The sequence below is a fragment of the Danio aesculapii genome, chromosome 15, assembly GCF_903798145.1.
Source record: "Danio aesculapii chromosome 15, fDanAes4.1, whole genome shotgun sequence".
Classification (NCBI taxonomy): domain Eukaryota; kingdom Metazoa; phylum Chordata; class Actinopteri; order Cypriniformes; family Danionidae; genus Danio; species Danio aesculapii.
The window spans coordinates 43,799,339-43,826,619 of NC_079449.1; the positions used below are offsets into that span (position 1 = coordinate 43,799,339).

The following is a 27,281-nucleotide window of genomic DNA, read 5'->3' on the forward strand; positions in this document are numbered from 1 at the left end:
GTGCCGCGCTCTCGTGCTTATGTTTGTGGTGCAGGGTTGCCAAGTCCGCGGTTTTTCCCTGCTACTTAAAGGGGTAGTTCACCCAAAAATGAAAATTCTGTCATCGTTAACAAACTTCTGCTGTTACCAAACCTGTTTGAGTTTCTTTCTTCAGTTGACCACGAAAAAAGATATTCAGAAAAACTTTTCTCTTCCATATTGTTTTTCCATCTATGGAAGTCAATGGACTTTGTCTGAAATTGCCTACTTCCAGAACAGTGTTTCCCAACCCTATTCCTGAAGGTACACCAACAGTACACATTTTCAACCTCTTCCTAATCAAACACACCTGAATCAACTCATCGGAAGATTAGAAGAGACTCCAAATCCTGAAGTTAATGGGTCAGATAAGGGAGACATCCAAAATATATACTGTTGGTGTGCCTCCAGGAACAGGGTTGGGAAACACTGTTCTAGAGTAAAGTTTACTTTACTATTTTCTTTTGTACGATTTGTGATTTGATAAAAGCAGTAAGGCGGGCTTTTGTGTTCAAAAAAGGAAAAGGGCGTTGAAAGCTCTGACCAATCATAACAGAACACCAAACAGTTTGATTGGCTGTAAGTAACTGCACACTCATTCGCGAGGCAAGGCAGTTTGACTTCAGTTCAGTCAGTTTCAGCGAGTACACAGTTCATAAAATCTAGAAATATTTGCTTATTTGCTCTTTTGTGTGTTGTAGTGCTGTATTTATACCATTGTAATCTGGTAGCGTTTGCTTTGCTTTGGATTTTTTCCATGTTAATTATTGTGATGTCTTGATTGAAATACTGGAAACAGAGAAATACTGGGAAATCTCTGTAGACTGATGGCATTTCATGCTGTTCAGCCTTGTAATCTTAAAATGGGAGCAAGATTACCTGTTTTGTCATCACTTTAGACATTACGCTAGAGAATCATTCAAACACTAGCTCTAAAGTGACATTGGTGAAGTAGCAGTGGTTTCTGCTGTTCAGACCTCAGCTGCAGATGTGAATGAATGGCGGAAGAAAGTAGTTCCTTACACAGAAGGGTTTTGAGATTCTCTGTGTTTGATTTTCTTTTTTATTAACACCATTATGCCATCGAACTATTGTTCATTCATTCATTTTCTTTTCAGCTTAGTCCCTTTACTAATCAGGGGTCACCACAGCAGAATGAACCGCCAGCTTATCCAGCATATGTTTTACGCAACTTACACCTATACACTCTCACACATACACTACGGCCAAATTAGTTCATTCAGTTCACCTGTACCGCATGTGTATGGACTGTGGGGGAAACCCGAGCACCCGAAGGAAACCCACACCAACACAGGAGAACATGCAAACGCCACACTAAAACGCGGCAGTGACATTCTTGCTGTGAGGCGATCATGCTACCCACTGCGCCACCATGACACCTCAAACTGTTGTATAAACGCAATATCACACTCATAGCAGTGCAATATGGCTACATTTAGTCACTGGTGGCACTAAGGCACTCGGCCTGCAGCCTCGAACCAATGCACGCCTCCCACCAGTGCTGATACACAGCCACATCACACTTGTGTGATATTGTGTGTGTATATATATATATATATATATATATATATATATATATATATATATATATATATATATATATATATATATATATATATATATATATATGTTTATTTTTTTAATCACGTCTTATTAAAAGTGCTATAATAGGCCTACTTCTGTGTTTTTCATTTTGATAAACATACATTAGGCAAACTCATTTTACAATTCTAATGTATTTCTGTTTAAATAATAAAAAACTGCTGCTCTGTCATACTTTGTTTCTCAAAGTCACCGGCTATGAATCTCAAAGATTTAGCAACATCGTGTTTTGGGGTTTTGTCTGCAGCTTTGAATCACCTATTTGAACCTAATTATCCTGTCTTTACTGAGTTCTCGAGTCAAAACCAGACTAATATCCTTGCTTCTGCCTTACTGGGGTTTAAAATTAGAAAGAAATTCACTCAGTTTCCTTTGACAATAACCATGGAGTTTGTTTTTTCCTCATTTACATTCAGGCGCAGTTCGGGCAGCTATCGTGTGTTTTTATGTTTTTATTTATATTGTTTTAAAGAATTTGCAAATAAGAAATACTGAAAAAAACAGACAAAACAAAAACTGCAAAGATAATGCCAAAAAACTGAATAACTAAATAAAAATATAAGAAAAACGAAACGGAAGACGATCAGCTGCAAGGGTCTTTTTGACAACGTGTCGTGACATCATCAGCAGGCGCACACACGCGTGCGGAGTTCATGTGATTTTCGCGAGGAAATGCTCATTTAGTTAAATCGATTAGCGCTGAAGTAACAACGCGGTGAGTGTCGATCCAGTGTTTGTGTGTATAATAGTATAGTAATAACAATAGCGGCGATGATATCGAGAGCGTAATCCCCTTCTCACATCAGACTTCACACGTAGCCTACATCCTTAAATACACTAGCAGTTCTATAGCATTGCTGTATGTTTATTATCTGTCAGTGGAGATATTATTTTAAACTTATGACAGCGGTGACCTCTTCTGTTTGACTGATTATGATTTGCTGTGTTAATATTATGAATTTGATATTCGCACATTCAGACTTTCTCCTTAATAATATAATTTCAGAAAAGTACTTTTAAATTCTAATCAATAGGAAAATCATTTTTTGTTAAAGGACAGCTCTGTTGACAGTCAGTAAATAGTGCTAATGTTGTTTTGAAGTCATTCTTACATGCGATTTCAGACCCGATATTCAAAGTAGCGTGATAAACATTGTAGGGAGCGTTAAAATGAACGAATGTGCGAATATTTCACCTCAACTTTACCTCAATATGTTATTAATGTGTTTACTGATGTATAGGGTCTGTGTTGTTGTTGTTACAGTCATGGAGTACATGCAGGCTCCGCCATCCAGCAGCCACGGCAATATGTGAGTATTTTACTTCATAAGTGTTACTGTGTTGTTGACATGTTGTCTGTTTAAATGTTTAAAAGCATAGTTCACCCCAAAAATATTAATATTTACTATCTCTCAAGTGGTTGTAGGCCTTGGTGAGTTTGTTTTATTTCTGCCAAACCAAAAATAAACTTTAATTATTAATCAACTATGTCAATTAATAATTGACTCCCTCATTTTGTGTTTTTGATCTGCACTTTTAAGTCTTTGTTGTACTTGTGGCGTTCTCATTCCACCAAACTAAAAGCATTTAAAATATTATATATATATATATATATATATATATATATATATATATATATATATATATATATATATATATATATATATTTACAGTACATTTCTTCAAAATAATTAAAATAAAGACATTTTTCAGTCATTCATTTTCCTTCGGCTTGATTTATCAGGGGTCGCCACAGCAGAATGAACCGCCAACTATTCCAATATATGTTTTACGCAGCGGATGCCCTTCCATCTGCAACCCAGTACTGGGAAACACCCATACACACTCATTCACACACATACATTGCAGACAGTTTAGCTAACTCAATTCCCCGATAGCCCATGTGTTTGGACTGTGGGGGAAACTGGAGCACTCGGAGGAAACCCACGCCAACACGAGGAGAACATGCAAACTCCACACAGAAACCCCAACTGACCCAGCCGGGACTTGAACCAGCGACCTTCTTGCTGTGAGACCACAGTGCTGCCCTACAAAGCCATTTTTAAACAATATTATATCTTGTTTTACAAAGTATATATCTGCTTATATCTAGCCAGAGGGAAAAGCCACAAAAAACACAAGCCCTTACCTAGAAATCATGTTTATAAACTGTTCAAATATCTTTTCCACTGTTGAATTCTTGATTGCGATTCAGAAGAACCACTGATAGATATAGATATATACTGTTTTAGACGTCAAAATGATTCGCCCTCCTGTGAAATTTGTATTCTTTTTCAATTGTTTACTTTTATACAGTATTTCCTGTAATGTTTTACTTCTTTTGGGGAAAGTCATGTTTATTTCAGCTAGAATAAAAGCAGTTTTCAAATGTTTAAAACCAATTTTAAGGCCAATATTATTAGCCCCTTTAAGAATTATTATTTTTCCAATAGTCTCCAGAACAAACCACTGTTATACAATGACTTGCCTAATTACCCTAACTTTACCCTAATTAACCTAGTTAAGCCTTTAAATGTCATTTTAAGCTGAAAACTAGCATCTTGAAGCATATCTAGTCTAATATTGAGTGCTGTCATCATGGCAAAGATAAAATCAATAAGTGATTAGAGTAAATGTGTTGAAAAGCATACTTAAGCAATGATATTTTTAAGTAAATTCAAATTTCACTGGACAACAAATAATTTTGACTTTAGCTATAGATATGAGGCATAAATATTAATTCACAACTCGGTGGCTGACTCCCTCATTCTCTTACTGTATTTCTCTGTTTATCTGTATGCTTTTTCAGTCTTTGCTGTACGTGTGGCGTTCCCATTCCTCCAAATCCAGCCAACATGTGCGTCTCCTGCTTGAGGACTCAGGTGGACATCTCTGAGGGCATCCCCAAACAAGTGACCATCCATTTCTGCAGGCAGTGTGAACGGTACGCTCTGTTTCTGTTAGCCATGTGTCGGTATAAGTTTGTGACGGTATGATAACCTTGGAAAAAATGATTTCACTGTATTGTGATTACTGCTCTGGAATATTCTCATCTTAAATGTCTGAATAATAAAAAAAACTTTCCCCCATTTAACACATTATATTTGATTTTAAGAAATATTTATATTATTTTGGAGCAGTAAATATGTCAGGCTGAATAATTATAATAAATGATTACTGCTGTCTTCATTAGTTTTAAAAACACAGATTTCTTAGCAACTTGAAAAAGCATCTTTGGATATCTTTTATTTTTTGGGATATACAGTAAAGCCACTGCACTGTTCAGCTCTACAGCATGCTGGATGTTGGTTTATAAGTGATTTGTTTCCTAAATGATAGCATTTGATGTGGAGGCTCTTATCCTGCTGGAGATACTGTTGCCTTACACTAAATTAAATAGTCATAAAAACACACACACATACAATTACGTGTACTGTAGGAACTAGTGCTGTGCCATTAATCGAAAATCAAGTTTCGATTTCGATTTTGGCTTCTAACGATTATGAAAAAGCATTAATCAAGATAAACGATTATTTCATCACATACCGCCCTCTTTCCAGTTGTACACATTTGTTGCTCTGCAAAGCTCAGTTCCACGTGAAAATGACTAAAGCATGTACTGTAATGTAACTTTTGCAGCAGGGGATGCACATCATTCATTGATGTACGTCCGAATCATTCATATTTTTAAAAGCGCGAAAGAGCACATGCTGTTGTGTGTGTGTGTGTGCGCCGCGCTTAGCCTCGGACAGGCTTGGAGACGAGCAGAGCACACACATCTAACGACATTTTAATGCGAGCGCTTTAATGGCCAAATACATGCACATTTGTGTCAGAGCGCTGTGTTTAGTGATTATTCATAATAACCCTCATTTGTGTAATAAACAAACGAGTTGAGAATCAAAAGACATGTGAAAGAGAAACCATATCAGAGTCGCACTATTCTTAAAGTGACAGCGCGCTAAATTCCTGCTGCTGCCTATTTTTATTATTAATCAAACAACAAAAGGGGAAAATCCCTCACTGCTCTTGACTGAAGGACTTTTGTAGCTGAAGTTTTTTTTCTTTCAGTGAAGATACTTAAAGCACAGTTTAAACATAACAGATTAATAACTCATCTCTAATAACTGTTATCTTTGCTATGATGTAAAGTACATAATATTTGTCTAGATATTTTTCAAGATACTAGTATTCAGCTTAAAGCAGGCATGTCCAAGCTCGGTCCTGGAGGGCCGGTATCCTGCAAAGTTTAGTTCCAACCCCAATCAGACACACCTGGGCTAGCTAATCAAGCACTTACTAGGCTTTCTAGAAACATCCGTGCAGGTGTGTTGAGGCAAGTTGGAGCTAAAATCTGCAGGACACCGGCCCTCCAGGACCGAGTTTGGACACCCCTGGCTTAAAGTGACATTCAAAGGGTTAATTAGTGTAATTAGGCAAGTCATTGTATAACAGTAGTTTCTTCTGCAGACAATCAAAATATATGTAGCTTAAAGGGGCTAATAATATTGAGCTATTAAAATAGGTCTCAAAATATTTAAAACTGCTTTTATTCTAGCCGAAATAAAACAAATAAGCCTTTCTCTAGAAGAAAAAATATTATCAGACATACTGTGAAAAATTCCTCTGTTAAACATCATTTGAGAAATATATATATATATATATATATATATATATATATATATATATATATATATATATATATATATATATATATATATATATATATATATATATATATATATATATATACATATACACACAGGAGGGTGAATAATTTTGACAAACTGATAATTGTTTTGAATAATCGTGATTACTATTATGACCAAAATAATCGTGATTATGATTTTTCCCATAGTTGAGCAGTCCTGGTAGGAACGGTATAACAGAAAATTTGAGCTGTTTTAAAACCTTGACTTTTCCAAACTGCGGTAAATCTTGAAACCGGTTATCGTCTCATGACTATTTCTGTCACTGTTCAATTCTGCAATCTATTTCAAATCAGCTACTTAATATAACGTAAGCTGCTCTTTTGTGTGGATTGTAATTAAAATACAGTCGTTGCCTGTAATGTGAAATCACTGCAGCCTGTAAAGCAAAGAAACATTTTAGTCTGTTCAATTTAATTAAATTTGATTTATTTTCGGTTGGAATTCATAATCGCCTTTAACATCATCCAATATAATTTTGTGCGTGTGTGTGTGTGTGTGTGTGTTTTTAAAAGAATTAAGCTGCGGTCACACTGCACTATTCTCCCCCTAGACTTCCATTCATACGCACGCGAATGCGTTAGAACGGAAACACAGGGTCGTGCGGCAAGTTTTGCAGCTCGCTGCGTTGGAAAGTTCAAGCTTGGTAAACTCTGACCTGCGAAATCACATCACATGATTGCGTGAGACTAATCAAGGATCAAAACACGACCTCTCTGGGCAGAAATGTAAAACATGGAGCAATCGCTCGCTTTTTAAAATCTCTAATCATCTTGTTTAATCCCGCCCCTTTTCGCAGCGCCGTACGACAATTTCACACGCACAAACTCTAGTGTGACCGCAGCTTCATCTCAGACACCACTTAGGTTTCATTACTATTTTAAAAGTATTTGTCATTGATCATTAAATAATATCAATTAAAGAAAGTGATGATCACCACACAATGTTCATTATTTCGAATTAAAATGACAACATTCTAAGTGTGTGATTATGTGCAGATATTAAAGTCTGTGTGAATTCAAAATGTACAATCTACACGGGTATTGTTCTTAAATGGCTCGTTTCCACTGACTGGTACGGTACGGTACGGTTCGGTTTGGTACGGGTCACCTTTATCAGGCTTGCGTTTCCACTAACAAGGGTACCCTTTTGGTGGGCGTGGTGTATGACAGAAAGTTTCAGTCGACGTCATTCTCGCTCGAGGAAATGTCTACAGTAAAGCTGTACGGGTCACTTACATATCATATGAGAAGCACTTCTCACAAAACAGATGCTTCATACACATAAATACTTGTGTAGAAATGTTTATTACTAATTTTTCTATAAACATGAGTTGATTATAACTGCAGATCAAAGACAGTGCGAAACAGCCTACTGTAACGTCTGTAATTATATTAAATAACTAAATAAATGAACATATATAAACACATACAGCCCCTTACAGTCTCCGATATGTCACCAACTACAGAAGAACTACATATAGCAGACATTTCGTCCGTATTTAGGTTAAAAACAACAGAAAATATAGCCTAAAGTCAGTGAAAACCTCTTATCTGTGTGTGTAATCCTCAGCAGCACATGTAGCCTCTGTTAGACAGTAATTCAGTCATTCCCGGTTCATATTAGTCCAAAATGTGAAGATAATAAGTTAGTTATACATGGCATTTTGTTCGCGTTTGCTGAAAAATAATGTGCTCTTTTTTTTTCCGGCTTCTTCTTTGTTTCTTCGCGCTTCACTCTCGCGTTTGTCAGTGTCTGACAGGATCGGGTTTCAAGCACTGGTTATTATCATCAGCTGAAGATGTTTGTTATTTCAGATATAATGTTAGACGCGCGCGAGCGCTAGCAAGAAAGCGAAACCGCTCGTGCCTCAGACTGGCTCGTAAAAAACTACAGGGCACAGGGTAAATCTGCTCTACTTGGATTTGTGGCTGTTCATCAAGATGTCGACAAGGTTTGTTTGAGCCTAGATCGACCATGGCTCGGTATTAAATGTATTTATAATTCTGCTAAAATCTCTCGCTGTGTATTTCAAACATGGCGGGTTTTTTTGTTTTCATTCTGGCTTGTTGCGTAAGCGAATGACGTATCTCTGTAAACCAATAGCGTTCAGCTGCGCGTGTGGCTCCGCCTTTTGGTACCCTTTCTCATGTTTGGTACCATTTTGAAAGGGTGCCGAAAAAAAGTGGTACGGTACAGATCGGTTCGGTATGCTTTTTGACAGTGGAAACGGCCATAAAAGCATACCGAACCGAACCGTACCACTCAGTGGAAACGGGCCATAAGGCACAGTTCACACAAAATGGAAAATTCTGTCATTATTTACTCTCTGGTTACTTGTTTCAAACCTCTATGAGTTTCTTTCCACTGTTGAACAGAAGAAAATGAAAAAGAAAATGGTGGAAACCGGTAGCCATTCACTTCAATCGTCTTTGTTTGTCCTACTATGGAAGTCGATGGTTACAGGTTTTTCAGCCTTTCATCAAAAATCTTAAATGTTCATTAGAAGAAAGAAACTCTAAAGGGTTTGAAACCGCCTGAGAGTGAGTGCATTTAAAATTTTGGGTGAACTATTCCCCATTTATCATTTGTTAGTTTGTTTTGGTAATCGTCAATCAAAGTCTGAGCCTCTGCTTCTGCGTTTGGATTGGCTCCTTCTCTGATGATGTCAGTTTGACTCTTCATGTACAATGTAATATAATGTAATGTGTATTTATATAGCGCATTTATTGTATGGCCATACCTAAAGCTCTTCACAATCATGAGGGGGGTCTCTTTACACCACCTCCAGACTGGCATCCAATTGGATGATGTGATGGCAGCCACAGGACAACGGCGCCAGTGCGCTCACCACACACCAGCTGTAGGTGGAGTGGAGAGACCGTGATAAAGCCAATTCAGTGGATGGGGATGATTGGAACGCTATGATAAGTAAGGGCTGATGGAGGGAATTTGGCCAGGACACCAGGGTTACACCTCTACTCTTTATCAGAAGTGCCATGGGATTTTTAATGACCACAGAGAGTGAGGACCTTGGTTTAACATCTCGTCTGAAAGTCGGCGCTCACTGACAGTAGTGTTCCCTTCACATTACTGGGGCATTAAGACTCACACAGACCGCAGGTTGAGCGCCCCCTGGTGGCCTCACTAACACCACTTCCAACAGCAACCTAGTTTTCCCATGTGGTCTCCCATCCAGGTACTGACCAGGCTCAGCCCTGCTTAGCTTCAGTGAGTAACCGGTTTTGTGCTGCAGGGTGATATGGCTGTGACATTTTCTAAGCCACACCCCTCTTACTGTTAGTTTGCCCTGAGGGAGTGATGCTCAAAAGAAAGCCCCGCCCTCTACTCAATATTCAGTTTTGGCTGGAAATACATCAACATGCTGAAATAAGTCTCGGTAACAGACATTTTTTTAGGGGGTTTTCACTTTTTTTTTTTCTTGGGTGTTTTGTCAGGTACCTGCAGCCTCCAGGGTCGTGGGTTCAGTGTGCCCTGGAGTCCAGGGAGCTTCTGGCTCTGTGCCTTAAGAAACTCAAGGCTTCCATGTCGAAGGTCGGTAACATACAGAACCATGATCACATTAAAAATGGTATTTGCTGAAGCTTATGATGGAATATGGTAGTGCTGCACAATATGTAGATTCAGGATATCGCAATGTGTGCATCCGTTGAGCAGGAGTCACTGCAGTTTAACCATAATAGAGTTGGTCATCTACATGTGTTTTTAAGAACTGTGACTGTATGAGCATTTTAAGAGAGTTTAAAACAGTTAGGCACAAGTAACGATGGTTTTTGGTGGTGTTACAAAGATTAATTGTATTTAATTATTATTAATTATACAATAGACTATACATGTGTTTTGCATTTGCACTGCACAAAATGTTTTTCTCTGAATTTTTGTATTGTTTCTTGTTCAAATATCAAAAATTCAAAGCTAAAGCAAGATTACTTTGCTTGTTTTAAGAAAAATATCACTTAATTTTGACTACTTAATTTCGAAAGTGAAAGGAAAACTATATTTTTAGATATTTAGACTAGCAAGACGAGACAACTCTAAGTAATTTGCATTGTGATTATTTAATTTCTGTACTTGAATCCTCTCCAAAAAAGGTAAAATCGGGTGAAACCGTATTCATATCACAATATAGATCACAGAAAAATAAAATATCTCAACATCGTGCAGCCTTAGTTTACAGTAGTATCATGATTTTGACCTAAGCTGCTAAAAAAGGATAATTTAATTTAACAGATATAAAAATAAAAAGTAGATTATTGCTTTATTGTATTTACATGTTTAGAGTAATGAAATGTTTTAAAAAACAAAAGGATGATAGTTAATGCGCTGTGAGTTAACATGAACTAATAATGAACAACTTTTGCTAACACTTAAGTTTAAGTAACAGTTTACACCATTTACTAGTGTCTTATTACCTGCCTATTATTAAGATATGAACTGTTTATGAGCACTTATAAAGTATGATCTTATTCTACATCCCTAGTCCTACCCAAAGCCCAAACCTAAACCCAACTAATTGAGCTAAACATCTTTAATTCTAAATCTTTGTGACCCAATTTTTATTTCCATAACAAGGATGAATAAATACTGTAATAAATGTATTCTTTGTTCATGTTAGTAAATACATGAACTACTACAATCGTATTGTAAAGTGTTACAGAATTATTGAATATCTGCATATGTCTACTTAACACTGGGGTTCATTTATTACCATCCAGGTGCGGCTTATTGATGCTGGCTTCTTATGGACCGAACCGCACTCTAAGAGGATCAAGATCAAGCTGACCATCCAGAAGGAGGTGTGTGTACATACTGTACAGTTGAAGTCAGGATTATTTGCTTTACTGTGTATTTTTTTCCCCAATTACTGTTTAATGGAGAGCAGATTTCTTCAACACCTTTTTAATCATAATAGTTTTAATAACTCATTTCTAATAACTGATTTATTTTATCTTTGACATGATGACAGTAAATAATATTTGACTAGATATTCTTCAAGACACTTCTATACAGCTTAAAGCTTTAAAGGCTTAACTGGGTTAATTAGGGTAAAGTTAGGGTAATTAGGCAAGTCATTGTATAACAGGGGTTTGTTCTGGAGACAATCCAAAACTAATATTGCTTAAAGAGCACCTATGGTAAAAAATCTACTTTTCAAGCTGTTTGGACAGACATATGTGCATGTATGGTGTATAGACCGTCATATTGAGGTGATATAAGCACACCCAGTGCTTTTTTTTTCAATTTAACAACATAAAAAACGGTGGACCAATTGGAGCGGTTTTCAAACCGACCGCAACTTTACGTAGGAGAGCGGTCCCCCCACCCACCAATATTGATTGACAAGCGCGTCATCATATGCTCAGTTTGTTGATTCACGTCCGCCATTTTCAGCGTGAGTCGAAGCGATATCACTAAAGGAACACCCTAGCTCTATTTTTAGATGCAAGGCTCATTGGGCTCAACACAAGATCAATATTCTCCACATTATCGCTCTAATCGGAATTATTGGTTGTATCTTTAGGTAGGTTTGCAAACATGTGTACTTCTCATCGAGTCTACCTTATACTTCAGTTGTTTGCATTTCTCTCGATCCCAGAAGCTCCCTGTGATCTTAACTAGCATGCGTTTTAGAATTCTAAACATGGGTTTCTATCAGGGTACACTCAAATCGACGGCTGGGCGCCGCGGGCCGCTGCAGAAACCTATGTTTAGAATTCAAAAATGCGTGGCGCGACGATTCGGGACACTTCATGTTTCTGCCGCGCCACAGAGAGTGTCCGGTGTGCCGTGTCGCGGCTTCGAGCGGCGCATCCGGTGCCTCAGTCAAAGTTAATTCAGTGTGCGTGGTTATTAGTTTCTGTGTACAAGCTCAGCACTTGAAACTAGCACACAGTTGGCTGTAAAACTGTACAAAGACACAAATGATTTTGTACTCTCTGCTTGGTCTGTGTCAGAGTCGTACATGTACGACTGAATGCTGTACCTCTCACTCCAGCTCGTTCTCGCAGTCTGCCTGTCAGACTCTGTTGCAAACGCAGAGCGGGTGAGCTCATGGCTCCGCCCCCTTGTTACGTTGGCGGGAAGCCGAAACTAATTTACATGTGAAGCAACACACCCATAAATCAGCGAGCTGTGGACACGCCCCCAACATGACACTTTTTAACACATTATAATAAAACAATCTGAATTGTGTTTTAAACTGAACCTAAACTGGCACACTCAGAAGAACCAAAATATTAATATTAAATCAGAAAAAAGAGGTAAACTATGTGCCCTTTAAGGGGGCTAATAATATTGACTTAAAAAATTAAAACTGTTTTTATTCTAGCCGAAATAAAACAAATAAGACTTTCTCCAGAAGAAAAAATATTATAGAAAATACTGTGAGAAATTCCTGAATCTGTTAAACATCATTTAAAAAAATTTGATAAAGGAAAAACAAAATTCACAGGAGGGCGAATAATTTTGCTCTCAACTGTAGCTGTGATTCCCTTTTTATACACTTTTTACTGCTCCGTTGCATTTTAGCCACAAGATCTTAAAAGAAAATGCAATTACAATGGTCAATTAATTAGAATAATCCATAGCTGCAGCCGTAGTGTCAAGCTTCACAAACTTGTCTGTTATAAATGTATAAAATGTTTGGTTCTGAGCTGAATGCAGATGCAGCTTTGGATCCGTGTTTGAGTCGCTTTGCTGTGTCTGCAGGTCATGAATGGAGCCATTCTGCAGCAGGTTTTCACTGTGGAGTTTGTGGTTCAGGGTCAGATGTGTGAGGACTGCCATCGTGTGGAGGCCAAAGACTTCTGGAAAGCTGTTGTGCAAGTCAGGCAGAAGGTACATGTGTGTGCAATGCTGAATTAATGCACACTGATATTTTGGCAAGGCTGGGGGTCTAAAGGGGAGGCAAAAATCACTTTTATAAGGGGTTTAAAGGGATAGCTCACCCATAGATTTCATGTTAGTTTACTCGCCTTCAGGTCAGCCAAGATGTATATGGCTTTTGTTCTTCAGTAAATCATTGAAGAAGATTTTGAGTCATTCATATAATGTTAGTGAATGGTGGAGTAATCATGAGATGGTATATTGTTGTATTTATTTGTTGGATGGTTCTTATTTTATTTCTGATTGTTCATTTGTTTTCAATTGTTGACTTTTAAGAACCCTGTTTTGCGCTGTGTTGTTGTTTTACAGAGTATTAGTGTTGTACACTATCTGACAAAAGTCTTGTCGACTGTCCAAGTTTTAGGAACAATCAATAATAACTTGACTTCTAGTTCATCATTTGGAATCAGAAGTGGCTTATATGAAAACCAAAGGCCTCTAGATTACGCTTATATTACCAAAATAAAATATGACCCTGTCTTGATTATTAATGATTTCATTAGGACAGTAAGGTCTGACTCTGCTTAGACAAAAGTCTTGTCACTGAATCTTCAATAATGTCCAGTATAGAATATGTAGTCATGCTGCAGTGGAAACAGAATGAATATTGTGTCTGACTCCATCATGAGCTTGAAAGACTGCATCCATACATCTCTGCAATGACTCAAATCACTGATTAATAAAGTCATCTGGAATGGCAAAGAAAGCATTCTTGCAGGACTCCCAGAGTTCATCAAGATTCTTTGTGTTCATCTTCAATGCCTCCTCCTTCACCTTACCCCAGACATGCTCAATAATGTTCATGTCTGGTGACTGGGCTGGCCAATCCTGGAGCAACTTGCCCTTCTTTGCTTTCAGGAGCTTTGATGTGGAGGCTGAAGTATGAGAAGGAGCGCTATCCTGCTGAAGAATTTGCCCTCTCATGTGGTTTGTAATGTAATGGACAGCACAAATGTCTTGATACCTCAGGCTGTTGATGTCGATCATCCACTCTGCAGATCTCTCGCACGCCCCCATACTGAATGTAACCCCAAACCATGATTTTTCCTTGGCTACATGTGGGTTTCAGTAGGTCTTCTGCAGTATTTGTGATGATTGGGATGCAGTTCAACATGATTCAGCAGAGAAATCCACCTTATGACACTTCCAAATGATCAACTAGAAGACGAGTTCTTATTTGTTGATCTTACAACTGGGATCTAAGACAAGATTTTTGTCAGGCAATGTATACAGCCTCAGCATTGCACTAATATTTATTTTCCTTCCAGACTGTCCACAAAAAGACATTTTACTACTTGGAGCAGCTGATTTTGAAGCACAAGCTGCATCAGAACACAGTCCGCATCAAAGAGATTCATGGTATATTTCCCATCATCACCAAAAATCATCATTTTTCACACTGTAAATCGAGCAGTGCAATTTATTAAATGAGTTCATTTGACTCACATTTTTTAATGAAAGTTCGTTGTTTTTAATAGAAACAAGTTACATCAAAATTTGATTCAAAACTCAACATTTTATTGTACTAAGCTGAACTTAAACTGAATGAGTTCTACCAACCGTGCAGATTTCTAGTTTCCAGCATGCTTTGTCAGACAAACGGAAAAGAATTAAGTGTATTTTTTGCACACAATTAGAAAAGGAGACCTGATTTAATGAGATTTCTTTAAAAATCCAATTGTTAAACCCTACTAACTTACTTTAAGTCAACAAAACTTTAATGGTCCAAGTAAATGTGACTATGTGAATATTTTTAATATATTAGGAAGAAATAAAGGCTTAACATAATAAAGTTAAACATGCTCAGTTGATTTAAGGCAGTGTGTTTGCTCAGTTCTATTGAGTAAACTTAACAAATTCATATGTTGTGTGTTTTCAGAGGGAATTGATTTTTACTATGCCACTAAGCAGCACGCGCAGAAGATGGTGGATTTCCTGCAGTGCACCGTTCCCTGCAGGTCTATTTTATTATTATTATTATTATTATTATTATTATTATTATTATTATTATTTAATTTTAGTTTTCTACACTTGTGCTGTTGGAAATCAAAATGGATGTTTTCTCTTCTGAAGCTTCTATCTAATTTACATTTGCTTCTAGTTTTTCAGTTTGTTTTATATGTATTTATATATTCGTATATAATAGATTAATTTTAACTATATATTAACTATATTCAACAGATTCATTTAGATTAATCTATTTACAAAAATATATATTTGGTTTCAGTAGACTTGAAGTTGACCTATTATGTCCCTTTTTACAAGATGTAAAATGCGTCTCTGATGTCTCTAGTTAGTGTGTGTGTGAAGTTTTCTAACTCTCTGAAACTGACCCTTTCAGGCTTTGACCCTAATTATCATTTTGGTGACTGTCGCTTTAAATGTAAATGAGATTGTGCTCTTTTCATAAGTAGGCGGGGCTACAAATGCCTGAGTGTCAGCATGGTGACAGATTCAAAAACAAGACCACCTTCCTATGCTAGTCTGGTTTTAGTCCTGTCACTTCAATGACGAATGTTTTGTTCAAATGTTCAGACTAATTTTTGAGTGAACTTTTAACTTTTGATTTAAATTTAAGGATGTTTTAGGTTGATTGGTAAATTCAAAGGCTTGTTATGTGTAGCTAGGTTAAAGGCATGTTTATAGTGCCATTTTTGGGTAAGCAGGATATTTACAGAAATGAAGTGGAGCTGTATTGAGATCCAAGACATGTTTTAAAATATAAGCACAGTGTAAATGCTGTATAAGTGGACATATTAAGTGCCTTATTTAAAGTACTAATAAAATCATAACTAGCCATATTGATTTTGTTAGCTCTTTGTGGTGAACAATTCATCTGTGCATGCCATTAAGAAAAATAAAATAGTTAGCTCTTGTAACCTTTTATTGAAATCTGATAATGCACTTCCTGTTTGTGTTCAGTTAAATTCTCAGATTAGGTCAGTCTGAGGTATTGGGTGGGGCTAACACACTTAACCACGCCCCTCCAGCTGTCAGTTTTGACAACAAACAGAAATGGTGAGGAGGTGGAGTCTGTAAGGCTGTAATAACTCTCCCAAACCCTTTTCCACATATTGAATGAAACGCCTACTTTACTACATCCAATCAGCTCGCAGGAGAAAAAACAAGCCACGCCCACTGTTTGCTCATTTAGCATTCTGTTTCTCTAGGAACTGTCACAATATTTTTAAAAAACGGGCGCAGCTTCTGGTTCATGTGGTCTTTAAATTACAGAAATATTGTCTGTCACACGTATGTGGTGATGTTCTGTTTGAAAGAGTTGTTTTTGATCTATTAAACTAATTGTGAATGTCGTCTCTTAAGGTCAAAAGCGTCCCAGCGGTTGATCTCTCACGATGTTCATTCAAACACCTACAACTACAAAAGCACCTTTTCTGTGGAGATAGTTCCTGTGTGCAAGGTAAATGCTTTTAATTCTGGTTTTAAAGGTTTTATTTAATTAATAAAACCTTGACGCCAAGAGAGCTGATGTCTGTGCTATTTTAAACATGGTCAACGAAGATGCAAACTTGTCACCTTTTACTGAAATTTGTCGTTTTAATTCAATACATTCAAGGTGTACGCAAGGTCTTAGATAGTAGTAACAGTTGATCGATTTAAAAAGTATTAGAAAGATTTAAATGCTGTTTTACAAGGTATTAAATCTTGTATAATTTTTGATTATATAATTTACTCTACCTGACAAAAATCTTGTCTTAGATCTCAGTTGTAAGAGCAACAAATAATAACTCGTCTTCTAGTTGATCATCTGGAAAAGTGTCAGAAGGTGGATTTTTCTGCTGAATCATCTGTTGAACTGCATCCCAATCATCACAAATACTGCAGAAGACCTACTGGAACCCACATGGACCAAGATTCTCTTAGAAATCAGTCAAGTTTGGTGAAAGACAAATCATGGTTTGGGGTTACATTCAGTATGGGGGCGTGCGGGAGATCTGCAGAGTGGATGATCAACATCAACAGCCTGAGGTATCAAGACATTTGTGCTGCCCAGTACATTACAAACCACAGGAGAGGGCAAATTCTTCAGCAGGATAGCGCTCCTTCTCATACTTCAGCCTCCACATCAAAGCTCCTGAAAGCAAAGAAGGTCAAGGTGCTCCTAGATTGGCCAGCCCAGTCACCAGACATGAACATTATTGAGCATGAAGAGGAGGCATTGAAGATGAACACAAAGAATCTTGATGAACTCTGGGAGTCCTGCAAGAACGCTTTCTTTGCCATTCCAGATGACTTTATTAATCAGTGATTTGAGTCATTGCAGAGATGTATGGATGCAGTCCTCCAAGCTCATGATGGAGTCAGACACAATATTCATTCTGTTTCCACTGCAGCATGACCACATATTCTATACTGGACATTATTGAAGGTTCAGTGACCAGACTTTAGTCTAAGCAAAGTCAGACCTTACTGTCCTAATCAAATAATTCAAAATCAAGACATGATCCTATTTTATTGTGCTCAAATAAGCGTCATCTAGGGGCTTTTGCCTTTCCTATGAGCCACTTCTGATACCAAATGATCAACTAGAAGTCTAGTTATTATTTTTTTTGTTCCTAAAACTTGGATAGGCGTCAAGACTTGTGTCAGGTAGTTTATAGCATCCTAATGTTTGCCTGAATTTAATTTGTGTGAATATTGAGCTGCTTTTCTATAAGCGCCCCCTGCTGGAAAAAAGTAGATTAGCAATTATATTCAGTATAAGAATGTTTTAGTTTAGGTGCAGGTTTTATGTAGCATAATTTCACAAAAACAGTTAACATCGTTCAATCTATTTAGATCACTGTCTGCCCACCCTAGTATATGTTGAATCTTTGTGTGGATCATAATAGAAGTGCAGTTTTTGCCTCAGCATGTGATAAGAGCAGATACAATTAAAAAAGCCACATACTCATTTCTATATATTTTGTTCTGGTTACTATAATATGGAATAGTCCAATTTACTAGTAATAAAAATTGCAATCGGCCATGCAGTCAATAAATATCAATGCATCAGTCTCTTTAGAGATCAGTGTGTTAAATTGTATTTAATGGACGTCTAAAACACCACAAAGTTTTTTTTTTTCTGGTGTAATTATTGATTTGTATTTCTCTATTAGGACATTTTATAGATTTAAATATTTCTCATTCCTTGTTTCCGCCCTATAGAGTTCTATTGCATTGAAAAGGAGTCAGCACAAGCTAAAACTCTTTAGTTGTGCTTTCTTACGATCAGTATTTAGTAAATATACTGCAAGTTAAAATGTCACCAATGTTACCGGTTAAATCTAAAGTAGTGGTATGGTCTTAAAATGTATGGAAAGAGTCTTAAAAGGTATTCATTTCTGTATAAACACTGAAAAAGTAGCTCACATATGAAACATAAGCTTGCCTAGAGATTGTTCATCACTCATTTTATCCGCCATCATGTTTGCGTCTCTGTCTTTAGTTAGTTTTAGACTTTATTGTTGCTGTGTATAAAAAAAGACTATGGATTTAAAGGGACAGTTCACCCTGAAATGAAAATTTACCACTATACCACTACTCTCCCTCAAGTGATTCCAAACCTTTCTTTCTTCAGTTAAACACAATTGAAGCTGTTTGATGCAGATGTTGAAAACCATTGACTTTATTTGACAAATATTATGGAAGTCAATCGTTGCAGGTTTCCATCATTCTTCAACCTGTCTTCTTAAGGTGTGAAACGATTAAAGGGAGAGTATATGATGACTGAATTAAACATTTTAGGTGAACTATCTCTTTAACACAGGGCGTGTGGAATATTCTTGCCACACAGACAGTGCAGTATCACCATAAATTGAGTTTACATAAACTTTATTATGATTTCAGGATAATGTGGTGTGTCTGTCTCCACGGCTCGCCCAGAGTCTGGGAAACATGGGTCAGGTGTGTGTGTGCGTCCGGGTCACCAGCTCCATACACTTAATCGACCCAAACACCTTGCAGAGTGAGTCCTCTTTTATTTCCGTAGTGCTTTTTTGCAATGTAGATTGTGTCAAAACAGATTTATATACAACCCTAAAACAGAAATGGTTTGTACAGTATGGAAAATGCAAACAACAAAAAAATAGTGAATTCTAAATGTACTTTGACTTGTATTTCACTGCAGACAATACAACAAACATTATTTCATGTGTTCATCATGATTTTACTTTTTAAATTAACACATTTTCCATTTTGTGGTCCCTGCAACACACTTAAACAGTTGGACAGTAAAGCTTTTACCCCTTTGTAATGTTGTTCCTTTTCACAACACTTAAAAGACGTTTAGGGACTGAAGACACCAAGTGATGAAGTGTTCCAGGTGTAATTTTGTTCCATTCTTCCTGCAAACAAGTCTTAAGGAGGGCAACAGTACGGGGTCTTCGTTGTCGCATTTTGTGCTTTAAAATGCATCACAGATTCTCTATTGGAGACAGGTCGGGACTGCAGACAGGCCAGTCAAGTACCTGTATCCTCTTCCTCCGCAGAATGTGGTTTTGCATTGTCTTGTTGAAATATGCATGGGTGTCCCTGGAAAAGAAGGCAGCAGATTGTGCTCCAAAATCTCTCTGTACTGTTCAGCATTACTGGTGCATCACAGAAGTGCAAGTTACATTTGCCCAGGGCACTGACACAACCTCATACCATGACAGACCCTGGCTCTTGGGCTTGTTGCTGGAAACAGTCTGTATGATCCTTTTCTTCTTTGATCTGAAGCACACCGTCAATTTCTCCCAAAAATTACTGAAATACTGATTCATCTGACCACAGTTCACGTTTCCACTGTGTGATGGTCCATCCCAGATGCCTCCGAGCCCAGAGAAGTTGACAGCGCCTCTGGACACTGTTAACATAGGGCTTCCTTTTGGCACAGAACAGTTTTCACTGGCATTTGTGGATGTAACTCTGTATTGTGGTACTTGACAAAGGTTTGCCGCAGTAGTCCTGAGCCCATGTGGTGATATGGCTTATAGATGAATGAGGGTTCTTGATGCAGCGCTGCCTAAGGGTTCCGAGATCCTGGTTGTTCAGCTTAGGCATGCGCTCTTGTCCTTTACGCATTAATTCCTCCAGATTCTTTGGCTCATTTAATTATGTTCTGCACTATTAAAGGTGAAATATCCAAATGTCTTCCTCTCTTTTTTTGAGGAACATTATTTTTAAATATTTCAATCATTTGCCCCTGTATTTGTTGGTAAACTGGCGATCCTCAACCCATCTTTGCTCCTAAATGACTAGACCTTTCTTGGATGCTGCTTTTGAACCAAATCATAATTACAATCACCTGTTTACATCACCTGTTTCAAATCACATCATTACACCATCTTACCTGATTACTAGTTCTAAACTGCTCCTGTCACAACAGTAAACACTAACCTGCGCATTATTCAGACACAAGATGGTGCCAAACAGTCAAATACTGCAGTGTTACAGACGAATATGTATGTGAACATAATCACTAAAAGTCAAGATGATTCTCAGTTTCCAAACGAGTCTGTTATTTAGCAGTTGTTACCTGGGAATAACCCACCTCGAAATGTCACAACTGACCAATCAGAAGAGAGTATTCCAGACAGCAGTGTAATAATCTGCGATAACAACCTCCCGGATGTCTTTATCCCCATCATAAAGAATGACTGAATGAATATGTGTGTTTTCAGTTGCTGAGGTGGATGGCAGCACGTTCTGGCGTCACCCGTTCAACAGTCTGTGCAGCCCACGGCAGCTGGAGGAGTTCATCATCATGGACATCGATATCATCAGAGATCAGCGCTTAGGAGCTGGCGCTGGGCTCAAGTCTAATAAGGTCAGAGGTCAATGTGTGTGTGTGTGTGTGTTAATACCAGAGATCTCATAAAAACAACAAACAAAAAGTACTAATTAATAATAATAATAATAATAATAATAGTAATATACACATTTACTTTATTATTTTGACCTCAAGTACATGTAAAGGGAAGACTTGGAGAAACAAAGAGAGAAGGTGTTTACCTTTTAACCATTTAAAGCGAACTCCAGCATATTTAATACTTTAAAATGTCTTCAACAACAGCATTAGAAGTCAGATTAGAACTTAAAGTTGTAATCAAAGTCAAAGTCAGCTTTTTTGTCAATTCAACCACATGAATAGGACATACAGAGAATCAAAATTGGCCCCAGAGACATTATCAAAGGCCCGTGCTAATTCCCCTCCTCTTAACTTTCAGCCGCGATACCAACTCCACCCCTGCCCCCGCTATTCACTTTTTGCTGCGATACCAACCCCCACCCCCCCCCCCCTTAACTTTCAGCCGCGATACTAACTCGACACCCCCCCCACGCTCTTCAATATCAACTTGTCACAGGGCCCATGTCGGCCAGCGTCGCCCCTGCTCTCAGACCCTAGGTGCCTGATGTTCAACACAATGAAGGTATCATTGTTCAAGTAGGCTGAATGTTGCAGGACAGGTCAAAAGCGCAAGGATCATATAATAGCAGATAATGGGAACTATAATCCCATTTCTTGCGTTTATAATGATGAAATTCCAGCAAAGGATTAGTTTAAATCAAACTAACCTATTTTTAATAATCTTTATGAATGATATGATAATGAATTAGTGATCTCAGTTGCAGATAGACAGCAGCAAACGGAATATGCAGGCTAATGTTTGAAAATGGTCTTTAATGATTGGATTTCACTAGTTAATTAAAAATATTTGCATTGTGGGTGCTCATTTCTGTGCAGCACAAATTCCTAAATGTTAGTCCAACATCAGCAGTTGTACACATATTTTGTCTTACAGCATATACAATTATTCTGACCTGCGCTAGTAAGAGGGCTTGGTTTAGGGATTGAGTGAAGTGTATTCCTATTCCAATAAAATGTGAACATTTGTTAAGTGTGTGTGTGTGTGTGTGTGTGTGTGTGTGTGTGTGTGTGTGTGTGTGTGTGTGTGTGTGTGTGTGTTTGCAATATGAAAATGCATTAAGTGTGTGTGTGTGTGTTTGCAATACGAAAATGCATCATATGTGTTTGTGTTTGCAGCACACCCTGGCGGAGGTCTGGGTTCAGAAGACGTCAGAGATGGACTCCAGTCATCAGTATCACTGCAGAACCTTCATGGGTCATTTGCTGAACATTGGAGATCTGGTGCTGGGGTGAGTTTGTACACACATCACCTCATATATATCAAACAGCATCCAAACACACTGATCTTCATAACTGACTCGCTTTTGATTTGACCCCAGCTTTGATTTTGCCAATGCCAATATCAACGATGAGTTCCTCAATAAGATGAACCCTCAGCATGTTCCTGATGTGGTAAGACACTCTAGTGTTTCTTCATTTTACTGCTTATTTAGCTGTGTATTAATTGACTCAGCTGGACCAGTATCAATACAGTGGCCCTAAAAATATTTAGATCACGTTTGATAAAATCACAGGAATAATCCAACATGCATCTATTGTCACTAAAGATATCAACTGACTGAGATTTCTGTTGATACTTCTAACCACCCATTCTTGGTGAAAAATAGAAGGAAAAGAAAACAGACACATACATACATTTAAAATAATAATAATAATAATAGTAATAAAATAAATAAATAAATAAAATAAATAATAAAATAAATTAATAATAATAATAATTTTATATATATATATATATATATATATATATATATATATATATATATATATATATATATATATATATATATATATATATAATAAATTGAGATAAATAAATAAAATAGTAAATAACTAAATGAAAATAAATAATTAAAATAAATTAAGTTAAATAACTAAAATAAAAATAAATAACTAAATGAAATAAATAAATAAAATAATTTAAATAAATACATAATTAAAATTAAGTTATAGCTAAAATAAAATAAAAAGCTAAATGAAATAAATAAGTAAATAATTAAAATACTCAAATAAATAAAAAATAACAAAAATAAATAATTAAAATAATTTAAGTTAAATAACTAAAATAAAAATAAATACAGAAAATAATTTAAATAAATACATAATTAAAATTAAGTTATAACTAAAATAAAAATAAAAAACTAAACGAAATAAGTAAATAATTAAAATACTCAAATAAATAAAAAATAACTAAAATAAATAATTTAAATAATTTAAGTTAAATAAAATAAAAATAACTAAATGAAAATAAAGAAAATAAATAAAATTAATAAAATAAAATAAATGAAAATAAATATTTAAAATAAAATAATAAATCCTCTTCACATGTCTCATTGGACAAGATGACTGTGGTGTTCAGCATTTTTAAAAAATTGACTGTATAGTTCTGTAACTGTTTACCTGATGGTATGGTTAATTCTTATAGTCAGTAAAATGTACGATTGATAAAAGTTAAAGCCAAGTGGTTGTGATTGCTGGCTCCACTGTTTTAGCCACAAGAATGCATTGATCATGAGTGCTGGTGTTCAGGTGCTGATCAAGAAGAGCTACGACCGCATGAAGAGAGCAAGAAAAAGAGTCTGGAAGCTGAAAGAGATGGACAGAGAGAAGGACGCTGCAGACACTGATGACGAGAGGTCAGTCAAAAATTATTAGTGATATTTGATGCCAACAATTTCTTTTCCAATCCGATAATGAGTGAAATTCAGGCTAATATTGGCGATACCGATATGGTACCGATAGCATACCGATACTTTGTGTAAATACACCTAATGTGTCTCTGAAGTATGTTGAGTTAGTGGCCTCATTTACATACCAATGATTTGATACAAATGATTTCCTTTCCAATCTGATATGAGTGAAATTCAAGATGATACCGGTAATGCAGATGTGTAACAGATATGGTATCGATACAATACTGATACTTTGTGCAAGTATACCTAATATGTCTGGTAAATAAAAAACGTAGTGCATTTCAAATCATAGCTTCATAAAGAATACAAAAAGAGTAATTAATTTATTAATTAATTTATTTATTTTAAATGCTAAAGTACATTGCGTTAGGGGTCTCATTTACATACTAATGATTTGAGACCAACGATTTCCTTTTCAATCTGATATGAGTGAAATTCAGGCTGATATCGGTAATACAGATGTGATACTAATAAGGTACCGATATGATACTGATACTTTGTGCAAATACACCTATTGTGTCTGGTAAATAAAAAAGTTGTGCATTTTAAATCATAGCTTCATAAAGATTACATATGAACAATTTATTTATTTATTTATTTATTTTAAACTTTAAAGTACGTTGCGTTAATGGCCTCATTACCACTGATTTGATAACAATGATTTCCATTCCGATGAATGAAATTCAAGCTGATATCGGTAATACAGATATGATACCGATATGGTACAGATACGATACTGATATAATACTGATAATTTGTACAAATACACCTATTGTGTCTAGTCAATCAGAAAAAGTAGTGCATTTCAAATCATAGCTTAATAAAGAATAAAAAAGTAATTAATAATTTGTTTATTTATTTGAAACTCTAAAATACATTGCATTAGTGGCCTCGTTTCAATATCAATGATTTGATACCAACGATTTTCTTTTTTTCGATCTGATAATGAGTGAAATTCAGGTTGATATTGACAGTATTGATATGGTACCAATATGGTACAGATACTGATGTTGTGCAAATACACCTATTATGTCCGGTAAATCAAAAAAGTTGTGCATTTCAAATCATAGCTTAATAAAGAAAAAGAAAAAGAGTAATTAATAATTTAATTATTTATTTAAAACTCTGAAGTATGTTAAGTTAGTGGCCTCATTTACATGCTAATGATTTGATACCAACGATTTCCTTTATGATTTGATACAGAGTGAATTTCAGGCTGATATCGGCGATACCGATATTTTGTCCAAATACACCTACTGTGTCTGGTAAATCAAAAAAGTAGTGCATTTCAAATCATAGCTCACTAAAGAATACATAAGAGTAATTAATTAATTTATATATTTATTTTAAACATATTGTTTATTGATATTACTTGATAATTTCAGTTAATGATATTTATTACCTGAAATGACTGAAGTATTGAAACTATAGATGTTTTAAATTAAGAATCGATCTTAGAGCATGAAGATGTGGTGTTTATATTATATTATATTATACTATATTATATTGTTATTATATTATATTATATTGTTATTATATTATATTATATTATAATATATTATATTATAATATATTATATTTTATTGTTATTATATTATATTGTTATTATATTATATTATATTGTTATTATATTATTTATTATATTATATTATTTATTATATTATATTATATTATATTATATTATATTATATTATATCATATCATATCATATTATATTATATTATATTATATTATATCATATTATATTATATTATATTATATTATTTATTATATTATATCATATTATATCATATTATATTATATTATATTATATTATATTATATTATATTATATTATATTATATTATATTATATTATATTATATTATATTATATTATATTATTGGTACAAATTTTTAGACCAAATCCGCAATCTGGCAACCAATTATTAAGAACTACTGTTATAAAGGAAAAGGAAAACATTTTTAGACAAGCTCTAGTTTAGTTTCTTTCCGCCAAGTTTCAATTATTAATATTTATTACCCTAAATGACTGCAGAATTGAGAATTGATCCTGGAACATAAAGATGTGGTATTATATTGTTATTTTATATTACATAACTGTACTAATTTCTAGACCAAATCCGAAATCTGGCAACATAAGTGAGGGTCAAGTCTTAAGAGGATCTAGGGGGAGAGCAAAAAAACTCTCTAATATTTTGAAGTTGGACTGCAATACCCAGTCCAACCACTAGGCATCAATCCTACATGCTGCACCTTTAAACATCATCTTTTATTGATGGTTTTGATTTCTTTTTCAGACAATACACTGAGTTCCTGGAGGACCTGGAGGACGATGAGATGCTGAGGAAGAACATCAACATCTTCAGAGGTGAGGAACCGGCAATATTAACCTCTCCTGCATTAATATTCGAACTGTACTCTCATGTATGATGATAATGATTTTGCTCGCTGTGCAGATGCTTCAAAGATTCCCGTGGAGGAGAGTGACACGGATGACGATGGAGCACCCAGGATCTCTCTGGCGGAGATGCTGGAGGACCTAAGCCTTAGCGACGCCACGGGTGGAGAAGGAGCCGATATGATGACGGACTAATCCACCTCAATTAAAGAGACAGTACACCCAAAACTGAACATTCTGTCTCCATTTACTCAAACTTCACTTGTTAAAACCTGCTTGAGTTTCTTCTGCTGTGAACATTAAAGAAGATACTTGAAGAAATCTGCCTCCATAGAAGGAACTGGAAATACAATGGAAGACAGTGGTTACAGGTGTCTAACATTCTTCAAATTATCTTTTTTCTTAAAAGAGGATATTTTGAAGAAACCTGTAACTACTGACTTTCATTAATGTCTGTTTTTCCTACTGTGGAAGTCAACAGCTTTTCATAAAGAAACTCTTAAATGTTTGGAAACACTTGAGGGTTAGTAAATAGTGATGAAATGAACATGTTTGGGTTAACTGTATTTAGCAGCTAACACCATTGATCATGAAGATTATAAACAGATTATAGACGGACATAATGAATTATTATTACTCTGCATTTCCTAATATTAAGCTGGTGTGATGATGCAGCTGTACATTAATAAAAATATGTAAACTCCACTACTGTCTCTGACTGTAAACAGACATCTGTATATTAGCAGTTCTCCATATTTTGTGAATCATGTTTTTATTTTCACCCATTTATTTCTGCGTTTGAGTTGCATCATGGGATCTTGAGATTTCTTCCAACAACTTTCAACATTAAAAAGTGTGAAAAAGTGACGTTTATGAACATTTGTAATAGTTTGCAGTGCTATATTGTTTGGGTTGGTGTTGTATATATCAGTACGATAACCTTGTAATAAACCACCAGCACATTTTCTGTCATTTTACAGATTTATTTCTCTAGATATTATTTATTATTCATTATATTATTA

General features: G+C 35.8%; 1 protein-coding gene across 1 annotated transcript; it reads left to right on the plus strand.

The window, feature by feature from the left end:
• The first annotated feature begins 2,890 nt into the window (after positions 1-2,890).
• Positions 2,891-26,964, plus strand: nmd3 (NMD3 ribosome export adaptor). Its single transcript, XM_056474330.1, has 15 exons — positions 2,891-2,951; positions 4,451-4,585; positions 9,809-9,905; positions 11,087-11,167; positions 13,080-13,208; positions 14,525-14,615; positions 15,136-15,214; positions 16,581-16,677; positions 19,107-19,224; positions 20,921-21,066; positions 22,285-22,397; positions 22,488-22,560; positions 23,698-23,804; positions 26,159-26,229; positions 26,318-26,964. Exons 1-15 carry the CDS (start codon positions 2,908-2,910, stop codon positions 26,452-26,454), a joined length of 1,518 nt encoding a protein of 505 aa, XP_056330305.1. The 5' UTR covers positions 2,891-2,907; the 3' UTR covers positions 26,455-26,964.
• Positions 26,965-27,281: the final 317 nt, after the last annotated feature.